Consider the following 26,912-nt stretch of genomic DNA (forward strand, 5'->3'; position numbering starts at 1 on the left):
CATAATTATATGAATCCATATACATATGTATAAATAAATCAGGTAGCCTATAATCAATCTGTTACCTTTTATCTTACCAATAACTGCAGTTATATAAAAGTTAGTATATTGATTAATGAACCAGTTATATAAAAGTCAGCATAAAAAATTAATCATTTTTATCACTTCATATATGAATTTTTATCAGTTAAAATATGATTTTTATCATGTTAATCTTTATTCTATGCAATTATCAGAGTACATTAGTATTTTCTGTAGCATATGTATCTTAATGAGATGAAGTGAAAAACTGTATCAGTATATATCACGTGATCACTATTATTTACAAATATCATCATATGCATATTGTGTCTTATATCTTATTACTTGAATCTGTACTTGTGTACACCATGAATTTTTTTTTACTTATAAGTATTTTCTATTTATCTATATATATTCACATAGTGTCTGTATCACACTCCTATAAGTCAAATGCAAGTCAAGCTTGAGTAATATTCAGTGGTTGGTTTTGTAGCTGACCGAGCTTTTATGTAAGTGATTACATAATAAAAATATGGAATGTTATTCCATATATATAAAAAACTAAAACTAAAGAGGTCAACCAGATTGCTTGCAGGAATGTGATCAGACCAGAGACGCTAAGATGACGTATACAATAAAGTAGGCTAAGATGACATGCCGTCACCTGTGGTCCTTCATTTGTTTTGAAAACATTAGTCCAAGCTTCCTGCTTGAGACAACTACCGTGACCTATAATTCAAACGGCCTACGTGATTTGTAACTATGTCATCTTTGTGTTTGTTCGTATGTTCGAGCTACTGTCTGCTTCCTTTATGATTTGTAAACGAGATGGTAGTCAGAATAGAGTTAGCCATCATCATTGGCAGACCTGTACATCTTTACCTAAGCTTCATCATGTAGAGTTGAATTAGCCATCATCATTGGCAGAAGCGATCAACCCATCGTTATTAGAAGACCTGTACAATCCTATCTAATCTTCATCATGTAATCTCAGAGAATAGAACTATTTTTTATACTTCGTGTTTTCTACTAGAACCTCACATCAGAAAGAAGATATCATCATGAGTTTAACACATCGTCGTCATAACGAAAGAAGATACTTACTTCATTAGTTATCATGAAACCCCAAGACACTCCAATGAGTATGGAAGTGCATAACCAACCGACTTAGCGTAAGATTATCGCAAGTCTAACATTACCTCATAGGGCGCCTTATTATACAAGGCAACAGCCCTAATATATATATATAATATATATATATATATATATCTATATATATATATATATATATATATATATATATGTAAAACTTGACTTGAGTGTTTAAATGTCAAATAGTGCATGAATAAAGAACTGAAATTAGTTAATATTCAATTTTATCCATGATGGAACAGTTTAGTACATAACTGGGGTGAAAAAATAAACATTGGCTAGAAGTCTTTTGTACATGGCTGGGCACTCTTCTGAAAAGTTGTTACAAATTTGGAGTTCTGCTTTGACTGAGTCCACTTGCAGCCGGTTTCTCTCATTTGTCCAAGCTGAAGTTATTATTGAGAAAACCCGTTCTGTGTGAGTATTACTGAATGGAACAGAGAAAATATAAGCACTCACCTTCGTCAGGTTTGTTAAAGGGACCTCAGATTTACTGAACAGCTTGAGATAATGTTCCTCACTGTGCTATCTTTCATCACAGGAGTATTGATAATTGCCTCCACAATCCCATACTCTTCATATAATTCTTCCATGTTATTTTGACCATCAGTTCTCACTGTTTTAGTATATGTATTTGTTTTTATTTATATTTTTAGTATTAATATATTTTTTTTTAGACCCAAAAAGCAGTACAAATTAGCGTCCTTCTTAAGGTGAAGCAGAACAGAGGACAGAATCCTCAAAAACAGGACTGTCCTTCCTAAAGCAGGACGTCTGGCCACCCTAGATCATCATAATGTTTTGTATGTAGAATAGGACTGATATAATTTTATGTAATAACTCTACTTGCAGTGAGATCATCAAGGCAATATACTGTTAAATTTAAACTGCAAGTTGTAAAATAATATTCAGGTACGGATAAAACTCCCAAACTTTGATGTGAATTCAAACACAACCAAAGATAAAACAGAAAATTATTTTAATCAAAACTACTGGGCATGATTCAAAGAGCATATTTCACTGTCGCTTACACATCAATAAAAGATAAATAACATAAAGCTTGTTTTACAATGAAAACAAGTGAAAATAACGAATGGAATCGCTGGATTTTTACGCAATATATTAACGAAAAAATAATTAGTTCCCAATGAGATGTACTAGTCAAATTTCGGCTTTAAGACACATTGTATAACGAAAAGTATCTAGATATTCATTTACGCTAACTATACTCTGTTTTTTTCCATCTGTCCATCCGCCTGTGGTGTTTTGGCATGGTAACACTGCGTCCCGGGCTTTAAATAGTTACGCTGTGTAAGTTTTAGGTAAATAAAAGGGTATCTGGGTGTACATTTGCAACTGAAAAGTGTTTTAATAATTTACTGTATGCAAATTACACTGTTAATATTCGAAATAAGATATTATTTAAAGCCCAGGAAGCAGTGTTACCATACGCAAACACCACAGGCAGATGGACAGATGGAAAAAAAACAGAGTATAGGAGCAAGCACATTTGCTGAGAATTGAGTATAATATGGCAAAATAAACTTGTATTCACCATCAGCTGATTTCCAAAACAAAACAATGGACGCCATGTTAGTATTGTATAATACGATAGTATGAGGATACATACAATATTACTGGATAAAGCAAAGTAATGTATAACTTTAAAAAAACTTCATGAGAAAGATGCATATTTATTACGTTTGTATTTTATAATTATACGTAGCTATCAGCAAGCCTGACACTGTTCAATTATACCAAAGTTGGACCGAATCTGATTCGCGTTTCTTGTTCAATTTTATTTTTACCGAGTTATTATACGACCTGATTCTCCTTTAGTGTTAAATTTCTTTCTGTACTGAATTATCATACTTCAAAATGCATTGAACCTCCAGAATTAGCCAATAATAACTGAGTATACTGTAGGCTAGGCTACTGTATATGCATTCGATTACACTGGTTTACAAAAAAAAAAAAAAAAAAAAATTTTGGTCTGAGGCAAGAATGGGGAATAGGTGTTTTTTGCTAATTTGGGTGTGCTGAATTCAAATTTATAAATAGTTTTGCTCTATCACCTCTAGTTTTCTGTCTTTTAAATAGTCTCATTTTAGTATAAACAGAGAATATATGTGCACATTTCAAGAGTTGCAGCAGCTTATAACAGATAAAACAGGATAGATCACTAGAGGTGATGAGTAAAAAGCGGTTTTCAAATTTGAATTCAGCACCCCCAAATTAGGTAAAAACAGGTATTTTTGTGCTTGCCTCAATTTCTTTGTAAACCAGTGTTATCATTTTATCATCATGTTAATTTTATTCAATTTCTCTTTGTACTGAATTATCATGAGTCAATATACATTGAACTGAGAGAATTAACTGATATCAATAATTACTATACCATATATGCATAGAGTAACTATATTGTATAGTGTAGGCTAGGTATATATGTGAAGATGGTACTAATTACCCTAGTGTTTGCTAGGCTATATCTGAGATACGATTTTTACAATAAACGATGGATTTTTGGAACCTAACCCCATTGTAAGTAGGAGAATATCTGTACATATTTATTTCAAGTTCAGTACAGTGCACTTGGGTAATGCATAAATAAAACTTTGGCATAGGTCTATATTACATTGGTTTACCATTAATTCTTATGGGAAATGTGCGTTTCATAACAGCGATTTTGATATCCACGACCATTTTTGGAAACTAATAAGGTGCGGATAACGAGAGTTAACTGTAGTGATATTTTAATGGTTTGTAGGTAACAAAATGATCTGGTCATGTTCTTGTACTTCACCCAGGGCAAGGGCATTTATTAGTTGATTATGTTTTAGCAAAGCTTGGTCTACTCCGTGGTTGCAAAGCACCCACTGTAGAGGAGACCCTTGGCTTTACTGCTGCACCACTATGGGTTGAAGATGAAAACAAACCAGAGGTAGTCATCCACCTGCTATGGCTCTCTCAACAGGTAAGGTTACAACAAACATTGTTTCATTGCTGGGTAATTTTACTATTTTAAATTCATCTCCATTATTGAGTATGGTTTGAGTAGTTGGTGTCCATGTATCCCACCTCTGATTTTGTGGATTCAGTAATGTAATACTTGGTAAGATACTTATATAAAAATGACATTTTTTTACATGTGAGAGACGGGTTAGTGAGTGGGAAAGTCTGTTTTGGGATATCAGTAGATTGTTGTTTGCGTGTTAAGGTTGAATGTGGTGGGGTGTATTTTAAGTGTTAATTGATACTGGTTGTAGTAGCATGGATGAAAGAATGTGCTGAATATGTAACAGGAATTGGAGGAGGAGGATTTTTATGTTGTGGATAGAGTGAATGAGACGTATACCGTGTGTCCATTTTTAAAGAAAAACAAGATAAAAGTGTACCTGGAACAAGAAACTATAAGAGATAAGAATGGAGAGTGAAATGAGTGTGAAGTTGTATGTGGAGGAGAATGGACAAGTAAGTTTGAAGACAGTTTCTGGAGTGGAGGTGTATGCAGTGGAGGATGTACAATTGCTGAGAGATTTGGGGAGCGTGAAAGTAGGGTGGAGAGCAAATGTTGGAGTCGACACAGAAAGTTTGGGTGAAATATTAATGTTGGATGGTAGCTGCATGTTATGATTCAAGATGGGTCACACGTGTTTGATGGAATGATGTATGTAAAAGATCAGGTGTGTGGGGATGTGAAAAAGAAAAGGTGGAGAGACATACATCTTGGTGCTTTGTGATAGAATGGGAAGCTTAAGAAGTGTGGTCGATTTGAGTAATGATAAGCATGTTAAGGGATAAACAACCAGATAGTTGGGAGGACACGCCAGTCCAACTTGCTGCTGGTCTCAAGCCCGGATAAATGGGGATGAGTTGCTGCCTGGTCTAGCCAACCAAGTATGAAAACAATGGCAAAACTTAAATAATGAATTTCGAGTTGATGATAGAATGCAATATGGCTAGGGCGTACCCCGTAAGCAATGCGACACAGTATCCCCTGACAGCAGTGAGAAATATGCAAAGGGTAACGCAGAAGTCTCGACTGTGGCTAAAGTAGTTAGTAAGGAGAGAGGTTTGGAAAAAGAAAGGAAAAATGAGAATTGGAATGATGGTAGCCTCACCGGAAAGGGAAGAGAGTTGGTTGATGTCATGCAGAGAAGGAAAATTATGATTTGTTGTATAAAAGAGACAAAGTGGAGGGGTAAAAGTGAAAGAAAGCTGGGAGAAGGATATAAAGTTTACAGCGCAGGGGAAGATGCAAGGAGAAATGGGTTAGGAAGTATTCTTCATCCAGATTAGCAAGAAAATGAAGCACAGGTCCAGTGCATCAGTGACAGTCTCATGGGCCCAAAGTGTGTGAAAGATAAGAGAGTATGGCATATCACCTTGGCATACACCCCTCCACAAGGGTGTAGCAGAGGAGGAGGAATTCAGAAGGAAATTAGAAAGATATATCATAAGAGTTTCAATTAGTGAACTACTAGCTTTATCTGGGGACATGAATGCCCATGTAGGTGAGAGTTCTGATGGTTTTGAAGGGATACATGGAGGAAGAGGTTATGGAATAAGAAACCTGGAAGGTGAAAGATTACTGGAAGTAGCATAAGCTAATGAATCTGGTAGTCGTGAATACATAATTTGAGAAAAGGAGAATGTCATCTGGTAACATACAAAAGTGGACAAAATGAGACAAATTGATTGTTTTGGTTAGGAAGGAAGACAAGAAAATCATTATGGATTGCAAGGTTTATTCCAAATGAATCTGTTGTAGCTCAGCATAAACTGGTAGTGAAAGATTTTAGTTTTAAAGCAATAATGAAAAGAAAAGCCCAACCAGAAATGACTAATTTTTAACCAATTTGTATTTTTCATAACTAACAAACCTGAGGTCTTAATATTAGGATAATACTGGTGCCAAGCTGGAAACCGGTAGAATTAATACTAAACTTGTGAGATCCAGGGACTATTGGCATCTATACCAGGTCATGGGGTATGTAGTACCCAGAATGCCTGAGAGGATTAGTAATAGCACATGAGTAAAGGGTTTGAAGGTTGAAAGGGTGGTACTGTTAATGAACTAAGGGCAGAGGTAATTGAGGAATTTGCAAGAGGCCGGGATGTTTGGGAGCATCAAATTTGGATCAGGATCGGAAGAGTCTGAGAGCTATGACGTGTCCTGGAGTATCCCCTTTTTAGGAGGTTTTGATTGTGGTGAGTAAGAAGTATAAGGTGATTGTGTCTGTATATGTTGGGGTTGAGAGACCTACAGTGTATCAGTGTGAAAGAGCGGGTGTGAGTTGCATCTGCATGTTTGAGTGGGGGTTCACTCAACTGGATTGTAAAGCAAAAGAGCTATGAGAAGGAGGAAAATGTTAGAGGATGTCAGAGTTGTTGAAAGTGGAAGATGATAGTAAGGCAGTAAGTGAAGGATGTCTGGTTGGTGGAAGAGACAAATGTCACTGTGTACAAAAGAGGGGAAATACATTGATTGTGAGAGTAAGATATCAATGGGGGACAGTACTGAGGTTTGGTTGACATGAGAGCACAAAAGCCATTTGTGCGATTAGAGATGCTGAGTGAGTGAATTTGAACATTAAAGGAGAGCAGCAACTGTGTCAATAAGAGGTAAAGCGTGAAGATCAGTTGGTCCTAAATCAGCCAAAATATGCCAGAACTAACCAAAATGATCCAAAATTGGCCAATTTTTAGCAATAAACAATAATTTTGACATTACTTTGAGGTACTAGTCATAACTCCCTTTCACACAACATATGTAGACAGACTGTCATGTGTAAGAATGTCTTGAGTCTTTTGGATCTAGTATCTCTTTTCACGTTAAAATTTTACTGAAGGTAAGATACATCATGAAAGGCAGTTTTGGTCATGTATTTTTATATACTGTTGTGGTATATGTACATAATTAGGCAAAAGTTAGTAGTGCAATTGCTTTACAAAAAATACAAATTTTATTGCCTTAATCAAAATGTATTAACAGACAATTGAAATGACTGACAAGGATGTTGTAGTTCAAACTGGCGAAATTCTAGAGCACATTTATTCCTCTCTTCTGTACATCCAGTTTCATGATACAGCCGAGCCTGAAAATAAAATTTGATAAGTAAAAATACAATTACGACACAAATAAGTTTTTAACTGTGGAAAAACATCAATTTAATGAATAACAATACTCTAATTGAAGAACATATTTTGTCCATTTAGGAAAAATTTAAATCACTGCTTCATTATTCAAAGGATGTACTACTTGGGACCTGACTCAAATAGCAAAAAGCAATGTTACAATAAAGTCTAAACATCATTGCATAAAATTGGGTATCAAGGTTAATATTGTGGGTCTGACTATAATTGGTGCCAGCTGATCTGGAATTGCAATATTTTCTATAAAAGTTTATGGCAACAATGCTGATAATGTTGACTGCTGAGTGGCTTAATATAAATGAATGCAAATACGTTGCCTGAATTCTTACCAAAAGCACTCATTTATTAACCCTCTTACGCCGAAGCGGTAAAAAAAATTGTCTCCCGTGTGCCGGAGGTGTTTCAGAGTGAGCGCGGAAGCGGAAAAAATATTCTTTTCAAAAAATCACAGCGCGCTTAGTTTTCAAGATTAAGAGTTCATTTTTGGCTCCTTTTCTTTTCATTGGCTGACGTTTAGTATGCAACCATCAGAAATGAAAAAAATTATCATTATCATATATTAATAATGCGATATATGATGGCGCAAAAACGAAATTTCATATATAATTGTATTCAATCGCGCTGTGCGCAAACAGTTAAAAGTAACAAGTTACTTTTTTTCGTTGTAATGTACACTAAATTGCGATCATTTTGGTATATAACACATTGTAAAACGATAAAAGCAACACAGAGAAAATATCACAAAATAATGCATGAATTCGTAACGCGCGGACGTAAACATATTTTTTTCAAAAATTCACCATATAAATATATTGTCCTAGAGACTTCTAATTTCTTTCAAAATGAAGACAAATGGTTGAATATTACTATACTGTAAGAGTATTAGCTTACAATTGCAGTTTTCCACCATATCTGACGAGTTAAAGTTGACCGAATGTCGAATTTTTTTATATATATTTATTTTATATGCAATTATTTCGGAAATAAGAAAAGCTACAACCTTCAAATATTTTTCGTATTATTCTACATGAAATTGCGCACATTTTCATATATAAAACTCTATGAAATGCCTAATATGAAACGGAGCAAATATTCCGAGAATGGTACGTACGCATTTCGGAGATTTGTGGCGGAGAATCCGTGCGCGGAGAAAATGAAAGATTTTTTTAAAATTCACCATAAATCTAAATATTGAGCTAGAGACTTCGAATTTGTTTCAAGATGAAGATAAATGACTGAATATTACTAGACTGTATGAGTTTTAGCTTGCAATTGCGTTTTTCGACCATTTCGGTAGAGTCAAGTTGACCGAACGTGGTTTTTTTCCTATTTATCGTGATTTATATGCAAATATTTCAAAAATGAGAAAAGCTACAACCTTCAATTATTTTTTGTTGTATTCTACATGAAATTGCGCACATTTTCATATATAAAACTTTATGTAACGGCTAATTTAAAATGGGTGCAAACATTACCACAATCGCACATATGATTTTTCGGAAGAGTTACCACGCGGACGTAAAGAAAATGTTATTTTTTTCATAAATTCACCATAAATCGAAATATTGTGCTAGAGACTTCTAATTTGTTGCAAAATGAAGGTAAATGCTTGAATATTACTAGAATATAAGCGTTTTAGCTTACAATTGCGTTTTTTTTGACCATTTCGGTAGAGTCAAAGTTGACCGAAGTTGAAATTTTGGCAATTATCGTTATTTATATGAAAATATCTCAAAACTGATAAAAGCTACAACCATGGGTTGTTTTTAGTTGTATTGTGCATGAAATTGCGCACATTTCCATATATAAAACTTTATATAACGGCTAATTTTAAAATGGTGCAAACATTACCACAATCGCATGTATGATTTTTTTCGGAAGAGTTACCGCGCGGACGTAAGGAAAATTTTTTTTTTCATAAATTCACCATAAATCGAAATATTGTGCTAGAGACTTCCAATTAGTTGCAAAATTAAGGTAAATGATTGAATATTACTAAAATATAAGAGAGTTAGCTTACCATTGCGTTTTTCGACCATTTCGGTAGAGTCAAAGTTGACCAAAGGTTGAAATTTTGGCAATTATCGTTATTTATATGAAAATATCTCAAAACTGATAAAAGCTACAATCATGAGTATTTTATTGTTGTATTCTACATAAAAATGCGCAGATTTTCATATATAATACTTCATGTAACGGCTAATTTACAATGGTACAAAAATTATGTCAAAGTGACGAAATAATTTCCGAGATGTGTCACAGATATTTTTTAGTGGGACAAGAAAGAAATTTGCGCTTGCGCGCCTGCGTAACGATTGTAGGCCTATAAGTATTTTTCCGCGAATTTTAAAAAAAACTTTTGTAAGTCGACGTAAAATACGTCCAGTCGGCACACGGGAGACAAAAAATGTCGACGTAAAATACGTCCAGTCGGCATAAGAGGGTTAAGACAAGAATATAATACGTATAAATAAAAAATGACAAATTTTAAGTAAATTTTTATTTATTCCTACAGCACGTTATACAAACCCTCAGTCCTTTACATAAGGAGTTACTATCAACATAGTCTGGAAATCGGTTGTAGAAGAATAACAACAATGTCGTTAGGCAGTAACTGCTTGTACAATAGTCAGGAGTCCCACCCGACTGGACGTAAACATTCCGCTTCGCTTTCGGCCCATTGTTGTCGTATGAAGATTTTTTCGGAACTTTGTGAGATCTTTCCTGTTATCTTTTGTTTGTGGCTGTGTGATTTGTTTGCCTGTTTGTGTTTAATCTTTGAATGCAACATGTAAACCCAGGAGTCACATAAGCTCAATCACCCCCCATTCTCTCAGCGCATTTGTCCTGGTATGTGGGTGGGGGGGCAGGAAGTGTGGTAGCTTCTGCTCCAAGATTAAAGTGGATCCTCACACCCTTTGTGAATGTTCAGTCAATAATACCTGTGGTACTTATATCTCCAGGGCAGTGGGGGAGGTATGAGGGGAGGAAGCAATCTCTGGAGAAGTCTTCCAAGCTTCGTTGGGGTTACCTCCGACGACTGCGTTGGTGACTAATCTTTCATCTTCCTTCCTCCCACCTCATAAGCTTCCTCGTCTTGCTGTTGGAGTTGTACCCAGGCTTCTGCTCGCTCCAGAGGGGATCCTTTCCCCTCAGGGCAAGTAGGACCTCCTCTTACGGTTGGGGATTTGCCGCAGTCTTGGCTAAAGTTGGGGCTGCCTGGTGTTTCTTCACTCCAGGGGCAGATGCACCATTTTTCGTCTGCCCCTGTGACTCATGATGCAGCTGCCAGGACGACAACAACCCTGTCCGGACCAGGGCATATGGCACCACCTCATCTGTTGTACACTCGGCACGTGACCACCATAACACCTTTGGTGGTTGTATCATCCGTGCCACATAATTCGAAGGCAGACCCATTTCTGCCCCTTTCTCCCCAGGTTATGTGGTCCTGTCTCCCCTAGGGACTTGAGATAGTAGTTCCCAGAGAGCATCTCCTTTAGACCTTCCACCTGTCTCCATGCCTGAGTCTGCTGCTGTGTCAGTCCCTGATTGTTAAGAGCTGCTGTGGTGTTGACGTTCTCTGTCCAGCTGCTCTGGAGCCTGCTGCCTATGCAGCTGCTTCAGTGGCACCTTGGATGGGAGATCTGACTGTTGTGCTGAGGAAGCTGACGAAGAAGAAGAGTAAAGTGTTGTTGGTGTCTGCCGCCTCCTCCACTTCATCTGAGGCTCCCCTGCCAAGGAAGAAGGTTGTGCATGTGTGTGTCTCTCTCTCCCCCCAGAAGTTTTGATCTGGGATTACTGAGGGTCTGTTTCACTGTTTTGGTGAGACAAGTGAGCTTTCTGGTGGTCCTACCATTCCTTCGGGAATGGGAACCACTTCATCGCCCCCCAAGTCCTAGAGGTTGCCTTCTGCTTGCTCTCATGACTCTGGCATGGTGCATAGGGAAGGGGTGAGTCGCTCAGGTGACTCATGCCTTGCCGATAATTCTGGCTTCCAGGATTGATGTGATGATCTCGCGAGATTGTGCACACAGCGAGACTGGTAGGAGGTATCCCCTTTCAGTTCTCTCGAGAGGTTTCAACCTCTTCGAGGACTGAGACGCGTTGTGAGGAGGGAACTCGGCCTCGTCACTCAGGTCTATCCTATTCCTCGCCCAATCCTTAGTCACCAACCAGTCCAGGTGTTGGATAGCGTTTCTCCTGACATACTTGAGCATCATTCTGATCCTTGGGGAGCATTTCTCCACAGGGAGAGCGCTCTTCTAGACCTGCGATTGACCACCGCGTGTTGGTGATCGATCACGGCCTGCTCTGTCTCTTAGTTCTGCAAGCAGGAGCTTCTGATCTTCCTCACCTGTCCCTTCAACTTCCTTGGGATACACTGGGAGGGGCGAGGCGACCAGGGGGAACCCTCGGGAGAATAGTCCCAAAGATTCAGCCATGAGAGTTGATGTTCCCTGCATGGTCTTAGGACCCGAGAGGTCGTACACTCAAGCGGTTCACGAAGGTAATAGGGGGGGGTCTATTGAGGCTCTTCCTTCTGAAGGGAGAGGATCGAGGGAGGGAAACATCCTGGAAGGGCTTGACGTCCTTCCCCGAAGGATGCAGTCACTCCTGAGATTCAGAGGATGTTTGCAGAGGTCACTGTGCTGATTCATCAGCACACTGACCTGGGGAAGGATCCACGGTAGCTTCCTCTGACCGCCCTTTGCAGTTAGAGTCATTCTGGGGTCCTCAGAAGGAGCCCAGAGCTTCTGTTGGCTTACTGTGGTCCTCCTTGTCCTAAGGTGTGTTGGACCAAGTGAACAATCTTGTCTTGGGGCAAGAGAATTCACTTAGGGCCAACAGATCGGACAAGCTCGACAGAGGCGTTTCTATATGCCCTTGGAAAACCCTTTGCCGACTAAACAGGTGGACCCGGAGTTAGTTCGTCTTGACTCCCAGCTTGCTGCTGCAGCACCTTGTTGCAGAAAACCACTGGCTTATGCAGCAAAAGGCAGTGGCCTTGGAAGCTACTGCTATGGCATCTTTCCAAGTAGTTTCTTGGCTGGATCTGTGATCCCTCACAGTATCCAAAGTCACTTCTTCTTTGGGACCTATAGTTCCTGGAGAAGATTCAGCTTTCAGGAGGCTTTGCCAGTCTGGAGATAGGGCTATTTCCTACCTGGCACACCAGACGGCAACCTGTGGGCCAACCTGGTGCTTAAGAGGAGGGACGCTGTCCTGAATCGTGTATCCAGGTCTGTAGGGCCAGAGCTGGCATTGGTGTTAAGGAACAGACCTTTGCTGGACACCAGACCTTTGCTGGGTTCCTCCTCTCTCTTGCCTGGAGAGATGGTGGAAAAGAAAAGCGAAGGGGCTGAAGACAGATTGTTGCCCACAAGGCAGTTGCTAAGACTTCCGGGCCATCTTGTGCAACTGCAGCTATGCCTTCAAACCAAGCTAGCTCTTCCTCTGCCTCTAAAGAAGACTCCTCCTTCGAAGGGGTGTGAGAAAGACCCAGCCTTTTTTCACATCGAAAGGGGACCAACAACACCCCTTTCAGCCCCCTTTTCTTGTGGGAAGGGAGGAGAGGAAAAGTAGGAAAAGCTAGGGACGGTGTTCCCCTCAGGTGCTGTCACCAGTGGGTGGGTGCCTGGTGACCCATTAAGCAACATGGCAGCGCTATGGAGCCGAGATCTGGGTCGTGGATGTAATTTGGGAGGAATATTTTCTTCCCTTTGAGTCAAGGCCACCCCCTCACCGAAGCTTCAGTCGACTACAAACTTACATCCCTGGTTCGGCCAAAGATATGGCACTGAGGGAAGGAAGAGGTGCAATCGATGCTGAGCAAGGGAGCTGTGGAAGTCGTATGAGATCCGTCACCAGGGTTCTACAGCAGAGTCTTCCTGGTGGGGAAGGGGGTCCACTGGAGACCGGTGATATTTCTCTCCTTTGAACCGATTCGTTTGCCAGACTCAGTTCATGATGGAGATGGCATGCTCTGTGTTTGCCTCTATTAGGAAGAACGACTTCATGCTTTTAGTGGACCTGAAGGATGTGTATTTCAAGATACCCAATTCATTAGTCCTCCAAGAAGTACCTTCCCTTTCCTTGAGGGAACAGTGTTCCAATTCAGGGCACTTTGTTTTGGACTCTTGACTCATGTGTTCATGCGTGTGATCACCTTGGTGTCTGCTTGGGCCCACTCAGTCGGGATACGTCTGTTGAGGTATTTCGACAACTGGTTAGTCCTGGCGAGCGAGCTCTTACAGTTGCTACAGGACATGGATCGACTTTTGTCGCGATCTTGGGATGTGATAAATTTCAAGAAGTCGGATCTCATTCCCTAGCAGAGAAGAAAGTATCTTGGCATACTGATCGATACGGTGGCAGCACAGGTCTTCCCCGCAGACTTGAGAATCAGCAAGTTCAGGAAGGCAGGAACAACAAGCATAGCTTTGGTAAGTCGTGATAGGTCCCTGTCATCATTAGAGAAGCTAGTCCCACATGGGTGTCTTCACCGGCAGTCTCTTCAATGGAAACTAAAGGAGTGTTGGCCACAGACTCGAGATCCTCAATCTTTTTTCATTCCTCTAATGGAGGAAGGATTAAGCCAAGTGACTAGACAACAGGAACCTCTTAATAGGAGTGGAGTTGCACAACCCCCCCCCCCTCCCCAGACATGCTTCTGTTCTCAGATGTATCAACCAAGGGTTGGGGTGCACACCTGGAAGAGTTGCTGACTACAGGAGTGTAGGACCGACACAACAAGCACCTTCACATCAACATTCTGGACCTCAATTCAGCTTTCTTAGCCCTCCAAGAGTTCTCGGATAGGGTGATGGGACACCCTGTGGTGTTGATGTCAACAAACAGGGGGCACAGTGTCTCTTCCGTTGCATCAGCTGACAGTGCAGGTGCATGAGTGGGCTACAGTGCATTTGGTGGAGCTGTTGGCCAGGTACAGTTGAACACAGGTTTCCCTGGTACACCTTCTTGAGGGACTTCGAAAAATTATATGGTAACAGTGTTTACTGAGGGGGATGGGGGGAGGACTCTTCCTCTCTTAACAAGAGTTCCACCAATAAGCTCTGGAATTCTTTCAGTGGGAGGAGTCAATAAGTATGGTTGGAGAAGACACACACACACACACACACACACACGGAGTAAAAGAAAAAAAAAAGAAATCTGAGTAGGTTATATCGCTGTAACCAAGATTACTGTCTCACTTTTAATATAAGTTTGTTTATTGAAATTCCACTTAACTTTCGTCTAAGGCGTTATCTTACCACCGTGTCTGTTATTATATATCGGTCATATTCATTACGCAATACTTAAAATTGATCAACTGACCAAAATTCCATATCCTCCCCTACAATTCTATGGGGTGCGAAGACGTCTGCATGAGGCAGGAATACCTCATAGAATTCCTGCCAAGAAGGAATTTTTCGCCGAACGGCATCGTGCTGATAGGCTTTCCTTTGTTCAACAGTTTGTGGGGGAGGATATGGAATTTTGGTCTCTAGTCGTATGCAGTGACGAAAGGTCTTTTACTAGCAGAAGTCACGGCAGAATACATAACTGAAGACCGAGTAATATAAGGTGAGTTTCTATAATCATTAATAACAGTCAGACTATAATAATTATAAGCAAGGGTAATATTATAATCAAAAGATAATAATTCTGTCAATAACCATGTATTTTCCGTTAATTGAATTATGTTGCCACGAGAGGTGTGAAAATAAAAATTCTTCATTGAAAACCCCCCAATAGTTCTACTATGGCCAGCTTTCTGGCATTAAGCAAATGCATTATTAATGTTATGAATAATCACGTAGGCAAACTTATAATATAGAGTACAGCCTGTTTACTGAATTAAAGAATATCATATCATAACGGACCGTTGGAGATCAAACTTAATGCTATTATAAGTATTAATCCTTGCAGATGAATAAACATTCTTAACTTATTGCAAGGGTTGTTACTTAGCATTTTATTTCCCCAAACGATATAGGATTATTTCCCTATTAGGAAAAGCAAAGCGTAAACTGTTAAAAATTAGATTTTTTCCCTTCAGATACTACAGAAGAAACATTTACGAGGTGACCAGGAATGGGCATGTCACAGTAAACGTGTGGGGCTGGATCTTCTTACATTGTATGGGTGATATCACCATGATTGAGTGGAGGTTCACTGGTGAAAAATACATTGAAATTCTTCAGGATTTCTAACTTCTTTCACTTCAACAGCGAAATTATTCCTCCTTACCTGTTCCTGTCATTTTCATTCACGACCGCTGCCCCATCCATACGGCCAGAATAGTCCAGGAATGGTTTCAAGGTCGAGAGGATCTGCAATTGCTTGACAGGCCAAGTAAGGATACAGACATGAACCTCACTGAGAATATTTAGGCTAATTTGGTAAAATGTTGGGAGCCTGAGAGGGTGAGGAGACCACTGGGAACACGATGGAAGCTCTTCCACAATCGACCACATATCGTCAGAAACCATGAATCTTCTATGCCTAACAGATTGCAAGAGGTGATCTAGAAGGGAAGTGGCTGGACTTCTCATTAATATGAAAAATAAATGTAAAAATTGAGTGTGCATATTTGGATTACCCCATAGCTTCCGCTGAACTTCCATGTCGTATGATGTAAAAAAAAAAATCGTAAACAGACCTATGCATATCGTTTAGCTCCAGGTCATGATTATTATAATTTATTTATTAGAAAGGTGAATTTGATATCTTAAAGGAGTTCAAAATCTAAAGGGAATTTCGCTATCCTGATTTTTTCTTTAAAAATTATCTAAAAAGAGAACCCTAGGACAATATCATCAAACTACATTTCTCCAAATAGCTCTTTCCACAGTGGACAGGTAAATGACTGAAAGTAATTTCTGTCCGTATGGCATTAAAACATGTATCACAATTAATATATTAGAAAATATAAGCCAAGTAGATTTGTTTATCCATATCATGTAATAATTATTGTACTGAACGGGGTGTAGGGAATAACCTCCACAGTATTCAAGAGGGAATACAAACCCAACCATGAATACAAGAAACCTCTGAATATCATTGGCAAACGAATTACGTTTACCATATGGGAATGGTTAAAAGGTTTGCACCAAGTTTTGGAGTCCTTCACTTCCATACACGTTGTGGAATTCTCTCTGTCCCTAGTAGTTTCATTTTGATTCCTCAGTACCGTCTACTCTCTCTCTCTCTCTCTCCCTCATTCTATATGTATTTACAAGAGAGAGTGAGTTTAACCCAATCCTTCTTCTTGTAAATGTTGTATTCAGAAAAATCTACAGTACTATAATAATATTAGTATAAAACACTAAAAACTCGCAGGCATTAAAGATAAACAAGAAAATATTTCAAGTGGAGCTTTTCGTTAGCCATACACACTATCCACGAGCATATCTAGTATTTCGTCCACTCATCGGGGTCGCAACAGGCCCACCTTACCCCTAGTCCACCACCCATTTGTTAAAGTTGTAGCAAAGCCAGGCTGAGGACATCGGTACAGCAAAAGCAAGAAGCTTGTCAGTTTGAATTACATTTTAGAATTCCAAAACCTGTAAGACGGCTTAACAACAAGAACTCAATCCCCGACAAAACTCGCCCCGCCCCCCGAATAAATATATATATGCATATTAGTTTGTCAAGATTAGAGGGTGTTAATGACATATCAAAACTGCATACTTAGCGCAGTGGTATTTCTAGTGACATGCCAACTTTAAAACTAGCTAATATGAGAGAGTGTTTGGGTATGTTCAATGAAGTGCTGCTGCGCTCCTCATTATAGCTTCCTATTATATTATTGGTAGGAATCGCACTGCAACCGATACTATAAAACTTGGCAAACGTGATAAGGTTAAAATATCCTGTTATGATGTTCGTGATTCTCTCCAATACCAATATAACTCTAAAATTTTGATCAATTTTAAGTATTGCGTAATGAATATGACCGATATATAATAACAGACACGGTGGTAAGATAACGCCTTAGACGAAAGTTAAGTGGAATCTTAATAAACAAACTTATATTAAAAGTGAGACAGTAATCTTAGTTACAGCGATATAACCTACTCAGATTTCTTTTTTTTTTCTTTTACTCCGTGTATGTGTGTGTGTGTGTGTCTTTTTCCAACCATACCTAATGACTCCTCCCACTGAAAGAATTCCAGAGCTTATTGGTGGAACTCTTGCTAAGAGAGAAAGAGTCCTCCCCCCATCCCCTCAGTAAACACTGTTACCATGTAATTTTTCGAAGTCCCCCAAGAAGGTGTACCAGGGAAACCTGTGTTCAACTGTACATCTCGGGCAAGAGGAATGTAGTGGCAGACATTAGATGTGGCAGAAAGGTTGTTTGACCTGTTGGGGCAATCAGTGGTAGACCTGTTTGCCACTCAGCACAACAGAAAACTTTCGGTTTTCTTCTCCAAAGAGCCGGACCCATTGGCAGCTGCAGAGGACGCGTTCCAACATCCATGGGACAATCTCGATGTCTACCCCCTTACCTCTATCTGCCTGATTCACAAAGTGATCACCAGGTTCTTCTTTCCGAGGCACCATGAGAGATTCCTTGTGGCACAACCTTCTACGTCAGCTGCACATAGAACGGTACCACTCGGCAGTTCAGTCGTCCTGTGTCTTCACTGCCGGTGGTTATCCACTATCTCTAGCAAGTGAGAGGGTTTTCTCACCAAGCAGTAACAGAGATGGCAGGTTATCTTGGACAGTCCTCTGCAGCAGTGTACCAGGGAAAGTGGGCCATCTTCTTGGTCGGTGTTGTAGATGGGGTCTCTCTCCACTCTGAGCCACTCTTAAGCAGAGCACAGATTTCCTAGTCTTTCTTTGCTGAGAGAAGCTCCTCTGTCTCTGCATTTAAAGGCTATAGGTCTGCCTTGGCCCGGAGTCCTCAAACTGCAAGGAGTGGATATTTCCACTTGCATGGAGATTTCTCTCCTTATGAAGAGCTTCAAGAGGTTCCTGCCCACCCAAGGAACTCAGGCCTCCTGAGTGGGGTGTGACTCTCGTCTTAAGGAATGATTCATGAACCTTACGAGCCTCTCCGAGTCTTGTCAGACAGGGATCTGACCCTGAAGACCATCTTGCTTGCCCTGGCATCGGCAAAGAGAGTGGTGAGCTTCATGGTCTCTCTTATAACGTTAAACACTTGAGGGGACGGGGATCTCTTACGCTCAATTTTGTTCCGAAGACTCGGAATCCTTCGGTCCCTGACGCTAGATTAGGGTCCTTCACAAGCCCCTCCCTAGAGGACTTTTGTGGTAATGATCCAGATGAGATGCTCCTCTGTCCCATTAGAGTGCTATGGCACTATCTGAGGAGAACTCGCCATCTCCAGCATGAGCGTTGACACCTCTTTGTTAGCACAGGGGAGACCAAGAAAGAGGTGTCCAAGAACACTGTCTTTTTGGCTTTGTGAAGTGATCACAAAAGCGTACTCCTCCGAAGGGAGGTACGACACTGGTACCTTTCGTCTGAGAGCCTGCAAAGTCAGAGGTATTGGTCCTACCCTTGTGTTCCGCAAGAACCTGTCATTTTTGCAGGTATTGAAGATAAGGGTTTGGGCCAACCAGACAACCTTCACTTCCTTCTACCTTTGGGATACAGCCCATAGGTCCTTGGACACTTTTTCCTTGGGACCTGTGGTGGCTGCTCAGGTTGTGTAGCTTACCCAGCTCCTCTAACTGGACAAGGTTGCACCTTGCCTTGTTTGTTTAACTGTGTGAATGACAATGTGACTGTCTTCTCTTCCTCCTTTCATTTGTCTCTCTTCCTATGGGCAGAGAGTCATGGTTGGCACATGATGGAATAGGCAGCCGATGCAGGTAAGCTATATTATGGAGTCATCCAATCCCCTTTCATTAGGGTATACAAGCATGCATCCATCCCTTTTCTAACAAGGGGGGAAGAGGACATTAGCATGTGACAAAACCAATTTGTCTTTTTGCTACTGACTAACGTTCTTGTTTGTTATTCCTAAGAGGCTATGCTTGCCTCCCTCTTATGAATTGGTCCAGCCATGCAGTTCCCATACTCCAACCAATTATGACCAGGATGGGAACCTTGGTTGGGCGAACACCAGTCTGTTCACATGACTATCAGATTCTTACCTCCACCTCCAATCAGTGAGTCTTCCTAATGTAAAGGACCGAGGGTTTGTATAACGTGTAGGAACACATCACAATTTTTTTTAATGTAAATTGTATTTTTCCTAACTAAACAAACCTGAGGTCCTTTACATATATGCTTACCTCAAGCCACTCCTCAATCTGTTCCTGGGCCTAAAGCAAAGTGGAATGTTTACATTAAATCAAGCGGGAATCCCTTGTATAGTTAGGAAAAATACAATTTACTTTTAAAAATAGATTTTTCATAATTAACAAACCTTTAGTTTCAACATTAGGATAATTCTCTAGCACTAGCTGGAGTCCAGTTACAAACAGGAAAAGGAATTTGTGGCAACTGGCATCAGCCCAACTGGGGACGAGGAGGAAGCTACGTGACCTGCTTTACCTCGGCTATGCATCATCAATTCAGTTTCCTTCTAGCCCAGGAAAAAAATGAGGGGTGGTTTGAGGTGGACCGTATACATTAAGACCTTAGTTTTGTTAGTTATGGAAAATTCAACTTATTTACAATTTGTCATTTGTTCATTGAAGGGAGGATACAAAAGTCTTAGGTGGGTCTTTCGCACTCAAGACATGTCGAAAGGGGAGGAGCGTTGAAAGAAATGACACAACCATTGATGATACAACCCATTCTGTGTAAAGAGGTACTCTCCAACAGCAAACTGGAAACTATGGGAATTTGTGCTGTAGTTTGCGTCAAAATGAGGAGCCATGCTAAGAATATGGGTAAAAGACTGGTTTCTTAAAAGAAATGAGTTTTCTCATGCATCCAGGTGATTAGTATAATTATTTGAGGATGGGCGTTGATAAATTTTGGGAACTGCTGGCATTAACACCACCTTATGTCAAGAAATCAGACACCTGTATGCAGAGGCATAATGGGGTGGGTGGGGGAGGCCACTTGGGCCCTCAAGACACTGCTGGCCCCCCAAGAATTGGTTTGCCCCCCTACCCTTTGAAATATAATACGTAATATAATAGTAAAATTTTCTCTATGGCTTTAAAATTGCTCCAAAATCCACATTTTCATATCCAACATCATAAACTGTCCCACCAGGGACACTGGACAAGCTACGCAACTTGTTGAGCAGCCACCTCTGGACTCAAATAAGTGTCCAAGGTCCCGTGGGCAATGTCCTGCAGATAGAAGGATGTGAAGGTGTTTTAGCAAAGCCATGTACCAGCTTTTAAAATCCTGTGAACCAACAAGTTCTTGAAAATGATGGTAGGGCCTAGGTCCCTAACATCATGTGTTCTAGTATGCACTGTATCAGCATCTGATGTGAAGTAGAAATGTAAGCTTGTCTAATCATGTCACATAACTAAAAGGAGATAGCATTCTTGTATGCTTCCTTTTGTTCCAGCCTGTGCCAATAAAAAGTCTTAGATGCTGAGAATAAATACCTTTAGGCAACTCTTGGCCTTGCAGGCATGATAACAGAAGTACAGACAGCCATAAAGACCTAGGGCCAACAGAGATCAAATGAGGGGACAGTTTTGTTGAGGAGAAAGAGGTGATACAGTGTTTCAGTAATCCTTTTGAAATCGACAGTAACATGATGCATAACAAAGTGCATGGTGCACCAGTGCCAGCTGAAATATAATACAGGCAGTCCCCGGCTTACGATGGGTTCTGTTCTTGAGATGCACTGTAACCGAAAATTGTTGTAAGCCGGAAAATTGTCAAAAATCCTAAGAAAACCTTACTTTTAAAGCTTTGGGTGTATAAAAAAACTATGTAAACTGCATTTTGTCTGCATTTTTCAATAAAAAAAAAAACTTCATATAATGATTATTTTGCATTTTTGGAGTCATATTTCTTCCTTCAGATTGGCATCGTAAACCTGGAAATAATTTCTGATGAATATGATATTTTTATAATAATAAGGTTTCACTTATACTTGCCAAACAATTACATAGCTGTATGCTTTCTTACCTGGCAGTCGAAAAATACAAATTTTCCTGGCGGCGTTGGTGCTGCCATTGTAGTGTAGGTGATATAGGTCCCACCCACTTTCGAGAATACCCAGTACTGCACAAACAACACCAACAACATCAAAGACAACTCAACAAATCAATACACAAACAACCACCAACACTGTCTCCAACAGACAACTCTCTCTCTCAACCCTTGAAGACATCAAATGTAACTACCATATCACTCCTCCATAACCTATTACGTTAAACGAAAACCAGACAAGAAATAATAGGTGGAAACTAGAACTGAAGAGATGCAACACATATTGTGGGAACTTCTTCACATACAAGATTTGTGGCACATGGAATAAACTGCCACCAGAAGTTGTAAACAGCAACAATGTGGAAGAGTTTACAAGAAAGCTAAACAGAATCATTAGGACACTGTGAATGCAGAGTAAAACCTGCTCCTAGACATAAGTGAGCACAAGATGTCTCCTCGGATGGACTAATAAGTCTTAGACATCCTAATCCTTGTAACTTGTAACTCTCTTGCTCTCTCTTCAAGGGTAATGTAAGATGTATTTGAAATGATATTACTGTAAAATGTTTTTGGATGATGGAGCATACTGTACAATACATTTAAAATATTCACTAATTATTTTAATTTTATTTTCCAGTAAAAACAGACTGGAAAATAAAATGAACAGAGTTTGCTAATCCAGGCTTTGGATATCATGGCAGTCATGCAGACTGCCTTCAAGAGAATGTGGTTTGTGGTTGTATGGAGACCACTAAATCAGCAAAAGATGACATAAATCAGAGAACTTTAATCAACGAACAGGGAATAAGAGCCCTTTATAGTGTAAAGGTTAGAGCTAAAAAAATCTTAATAATATTGGAGTCTAAGACAAACCAGTAAAGTATGGGCTAATACAGTGCAGCCTTGTATATTATTACTTTGGTATTATTATTATTAAAGAGCAATCCCACTTTTTCATACTTCATTTTGTCATGGATTTTTGTGGAACATGTTAATACACTTTTCCACATTGGAATTTTCACCAATTCGCAGATTTTTTTCTATGGACCATATTTCTTAAATTATCACTATTTTTTTGTGGAGCAACACTATTTATTCACTAATTGCTATATTTTTTCAAATTGAGTTTGTGACTAAATACAGATTTTTATGATATGAATAATTTACAGTGTACTTATAATGCTGTAATCTATCTATTAAGCTCATTCCACCAACCAAACTGAGCATTTCTGGGCTCAGGCTGTGTCGCTCCGTGAAATGCTTCCTTCAGTATTCATTTCTAAGGTAAAAGTATTGCTACAAATACCAGAGAAAAAGCTAAAATGGTAGTGCCAGAGTATACTGGCTCGCTCACCTTTTTTTCCCTTTTCATCATCATGGAACGTCAAGCTTCTGCATCTAAGTTAAGTACTGCAATTAATGTTTGAGATCATTTTGAGATAGCATTTGGCAAGATAAGCCAAGTTATAATAGGTTATATGTGAGAGCGGCAGCACGTGCGTTGTTGTTCCTGCGCCGCCATCTCATGGCTTGCCAGCCGCGTGATGATTCACTGCTTTCTTGCACCAATTGGTCTCCCAAACTAATTGGTCTCGATTGCATTTTTGAGCAGTACCCCAATTAATTTTATTATAAGATGCATTTGTTATTGACGTTTTTATTTTATTAGTCCGTTCACGGGGGATAGCCTACTTCCGAACCGCATGCTTTCGGGTTGTGGCTTACGTTGTTACCTTTCTTGCATTGAGGTTGACATATCAACCATTAGTTTCTCAGTAAGATAGGATCTTTTAAGACTCTCTTGTCTTATATACGGAAGGACCCTGGTCCCTACGTAGCCCTTACCGTCCTTGAGCCACCCTGGCCGTTTGCCCCTCGAATATTCGTTACAGCATCTAGGCTAAGCTGCTCTGAGTTTGCTAGGCTAACATACCCAAATTGTTGGATTTGCGATTAGCCTAGTTTCTCAAAGGAAAATTTCTTTCTTTCTTGCTCCATATTTATTTCTCTCTCTTCCCCCCGTGTTAGGACAGGATATTTATGTTATGTGTTGCTATTCTTATAGACGGCATCTAGTTGGCCTATAGGCCTTCTTTGGATCGACTGGCCTTTCACACCGCGTGACTGTTCACCCGGCTGAGAGTGTCTCCAGTCGATCGCGTACGAGCCACCCTGCTACCAACCTCTCTCAGTCCCCCTCCCCCCCTCGCTCACCCCCTTCGGTGGAGTGACGACTCGCTCACGCTACCTCAGGTAGCCATCCGAGTCAACCATGGGGGGGAGGGGGTTAACTGGGGGGGTACACTCGGTGAGCAGGCCTGCCGTACTCTGCCGCGCTGCTAGTGGAGTAGGGGGGACCATGCTTGGCCGAGCCATGGTTGGCCACCAGGCTCGGGGGAGCGGGATACACCCCGACCCACTAGGTAGTGTATCCCTCTCACTATCTATGGAGCCCACCCTTTCCCACCCTGCTCCGGCAGCCTCAGGGCTACGGCGAAAGCCGGATCCAACATCGGGGTAGTTAGGCTTATTTGGATATGTGAAAAGGCTCCGGCCTGTCTATGGGATTCCATTATTGCATGCATGGTTTATTACACATAATATAGCATCCACATTCTGTTGTAAGTTATTATCTTACTATATCCAGTTATTTACACCGGCGGAGTTTACAACTCCGCCAGGTATTTAACTGTCCCACCCTGTTATGTCTCGCTCTTCAACCCTGTACCTGATATTGGGTTATATCCCTCACTCCGGCACAATGGGGACAGCTTGAATCCACTTAATCGATCAGATTTTGTAGCTCCGGCGTCGCCGGAGCTGCTGTGGAGTCATAGCTAGTTCCCATTACCTGTCTAGGATGTTCCTACAAGTATACACGGGGTGCCGGAGCTAGCAGTAATAGGGTGACATGTTATCGTGCATTATATATGCTGATGCCGGAGTTACTTCAATAACTCCGGCAGCAATAGTATACCGCACACAACCACGGACCTGTTCCGGAAGGTTGTTGATGATACTCATGTACCATTTGACTTACAGGTTACCTGTTGTCTGGAGGAGGGTTGCAACGCCGTTCTCCAGGAACCCTGTGGGCACGTGGTCTGCCGGGCACATGCCGGCTGCACAGTTCGCCTGGAGGATTACGTGGTCTGGCACCACGAGAACTGCATCATTTGCTATGATTTGGTGAATGAAGTCACCTCCGAGGTATGTGACACTCCGGTCTATACGTAATGATACAATGAGAATCAATAAGCTGTAATATACACTATTGTACTAGGTTAAGTCTATCTCTAGTGTTAAGTATTAATAATAACCCCTCTTACAGGGAATACAAGCGGTCCGGGACGCTGCCTTGTCCACCCTGAAGGCATGGGTTGTCGGATTTGGGCGTAACTCCGCCAAGGGACAACCCTACATCCTGTCCCAGGATATGGCCACCCTCATCTTCCCAGGGGTGAAGAAAGAATTTGTGGTGGACCCTGAGGTGGCTGCTCCTCTGATAGCCAAGATCCAGGAAGCAGTTGCACTCCCGACGGAGGAAGGCATTGCAGAGTTAGTCGTGGGGAACGTGGCAGCCCTCGACTTGGACCGCGAGCCCATGGCTATTGACGACATGGGCAATGGTAAGAGTGGTAGCGAGGCAGGTTTTGTAGGGGCTCAAGGGTTGTCCTTAAGTCCATCTTTAACTTCTTCCCCTTCCACTTCCACTTCTTTCCAGGGATTCACCGATAGACCTCAGTCGGTCAGACCGAAGTCTTCATCGGCGGTCCCTAAAGTTAAAAGTAAAACGGACTTTAAGTCTAAGGAAAAGTCCCTGCCAAAGAGGTCAGGAACCAACCTAGTCACCAAGCCACCGGCTCATAATCCCGGGGCAGACAAGGCGAAGGTCACTCCCCCACCAAAGAGGTCGAGGACCAAGGTTCCTAAGGAGAAGGCTCAGCCTCCCTCCTTTGACCCTGATGCATTCTCGGCTAGCATCATGCAGCAGATGGGCAGCATGGTTGGGGACTTGGTCCAGTCCAAGTTCCAAGAAATGTTTGCCCAGCTGTCTAACACGCTGGAAGTATCGGGCCAAACCATCCAATCCTTGTCGGAGAGGATGGTAGCCCAGGAGAACCTGATGGCGGGTCTCCGAGACAATATGGCAGCAGGACAGGCACAGTCCGGCCAAGCAACTCAAGCATTGCCGATGCCGGACTCGTCCAATCTTCTTCCATTTAAGCCAAACAACCCATGGAGGGTAGCAGCACACGCTCCGTTCTCAGAGGGTATGCTGACTATTGAGGGTTGCGGAACTCGAAGGCTAGAAGACTTCGAGTTCTATCCTGAGGGACTCCGGCCCCCTTTCATAGGCTATGTTCGTCTAACGGATGCTGCTATGAGGAGGGAGGATAAAGTCCCTAAGGAAACAGTAATCCTCCCCCTGGACCAAGCCCAACAAGCTTGGCTCCGGAACCTGGAAGAATGGGAATGCAAGAATACAAGACACTGCATTCAAGAGCCCATTTACAATCTTCACCGTAAACGAGGACACCCCGTTGCCATTCACTTCCAGAGTGACGGAGGCAACATTCCAGGCAGCTATGAAAGATGAGCCTATGCCCCAGCTCCGGGAGACGGATCCGACTTCCCTTCTGCTCCCCGGATCAGCTGAGTACTATACGGACGCACCTGCCATCTTTTTGGTGGGCAAGCTCAAGCCGGACTGCGGTAACACGCTGTTCAGTGAGAGGTTGCCTAGGCTATCAGAAGCTCTGATACAGGCCGAATATGATGCTAGGATGAGGCTCAGCAGGTCCCTCAGTTCGCTGACTATGACTGAGATGGCGTCTCTTATCTACGGACAAGAGACGTTATTTAAAATCATGGCCAAGTCACTACTGCATACAATGAAATGTGACTTGTTTGATTTCCTTATAGCTCGGCGTAATTGTAGGAAGCATGTTCTGGCGGAAGCCACAATCCACCACGAATTTAACAAGTTGATCGCCTCATCCATATGGGGCGCGGACCTCTTCCCCGCCTCCGCTGTGAATGAAGTCCTATTTGATGTGTCAAGGGTCAATCAGAGCCTGAAAATTCGGTGGGGACTCGTGTCCAAACGGAAACCCGAGTCCACCGGATCAAATCCCAAAGCCAAGAAGAGACCTAGGAAGTTCCAGCCCTTCCAGGCTCCCCAACAGACTCTGATACAGGCGGTTCCGGTATCCCAAGTACCACAACCGTCGACGTCCAAAGCACAGCCGCAACAGCAGTTTGTGCTTCTAACCCAGATGGCACAACAGTCTCAGGCTTCGACCTCCTTTGCGGTCTCTTCGGCCTATAACTCATTCATTCACTGCGACAAGTTTCGAATGTTGACCGTTTCGCAGGTGCGGACCTTACTTCCCTGTGGGGCCGTCACCACCTCTATAGATCTTACAGATGCCTACTATCATGTCCCAATAGCAAGACAACTTCCG

General features: G+C 41.4%; 1 protein-coding gene across 1 annotated transcript in view; it reads right to left on the minus strand.

Annotated features, from left to right (window-relative positions):
• Nucleotides 1-7,043: 7,043 nt before the first annotated feature.
• LOC135206170 (anaphase-promoting complex subunit 5-like) overlaps nt 7,044-26,912 on the minus strand; it is a 621,184-nt gene continuing 601,315 nt past the window's right edge. Inside the window, exon 16 of the mRNA XM_064237464.1 lies at nt 7,044-7,271. Coding sequence (XP_064093534.1) covers nt 7,152-7,271 — 120 coding nt within the window. The 3' untranslated portion in view covers nt 7,044-7,151. The remainder of the gene's footprint in view (nt 7,272-26,912) is intronic.

This window comes from Macrobrachium nipponense, chromosome 29 (genome assembly GCF_015104395.2).
Source record: "Macrobrachium nipponense isolate FS-2020 chromosome 29, ASM1510439v2, whole genome shotgun sequence".
NCBI classification, from domain to species: Eukaryota; Metazoa; Arthropoda; class Malacostraca; order Decapoda; family Palaemonidae; genus Macrobrachium; species Macrobrachium nipponense.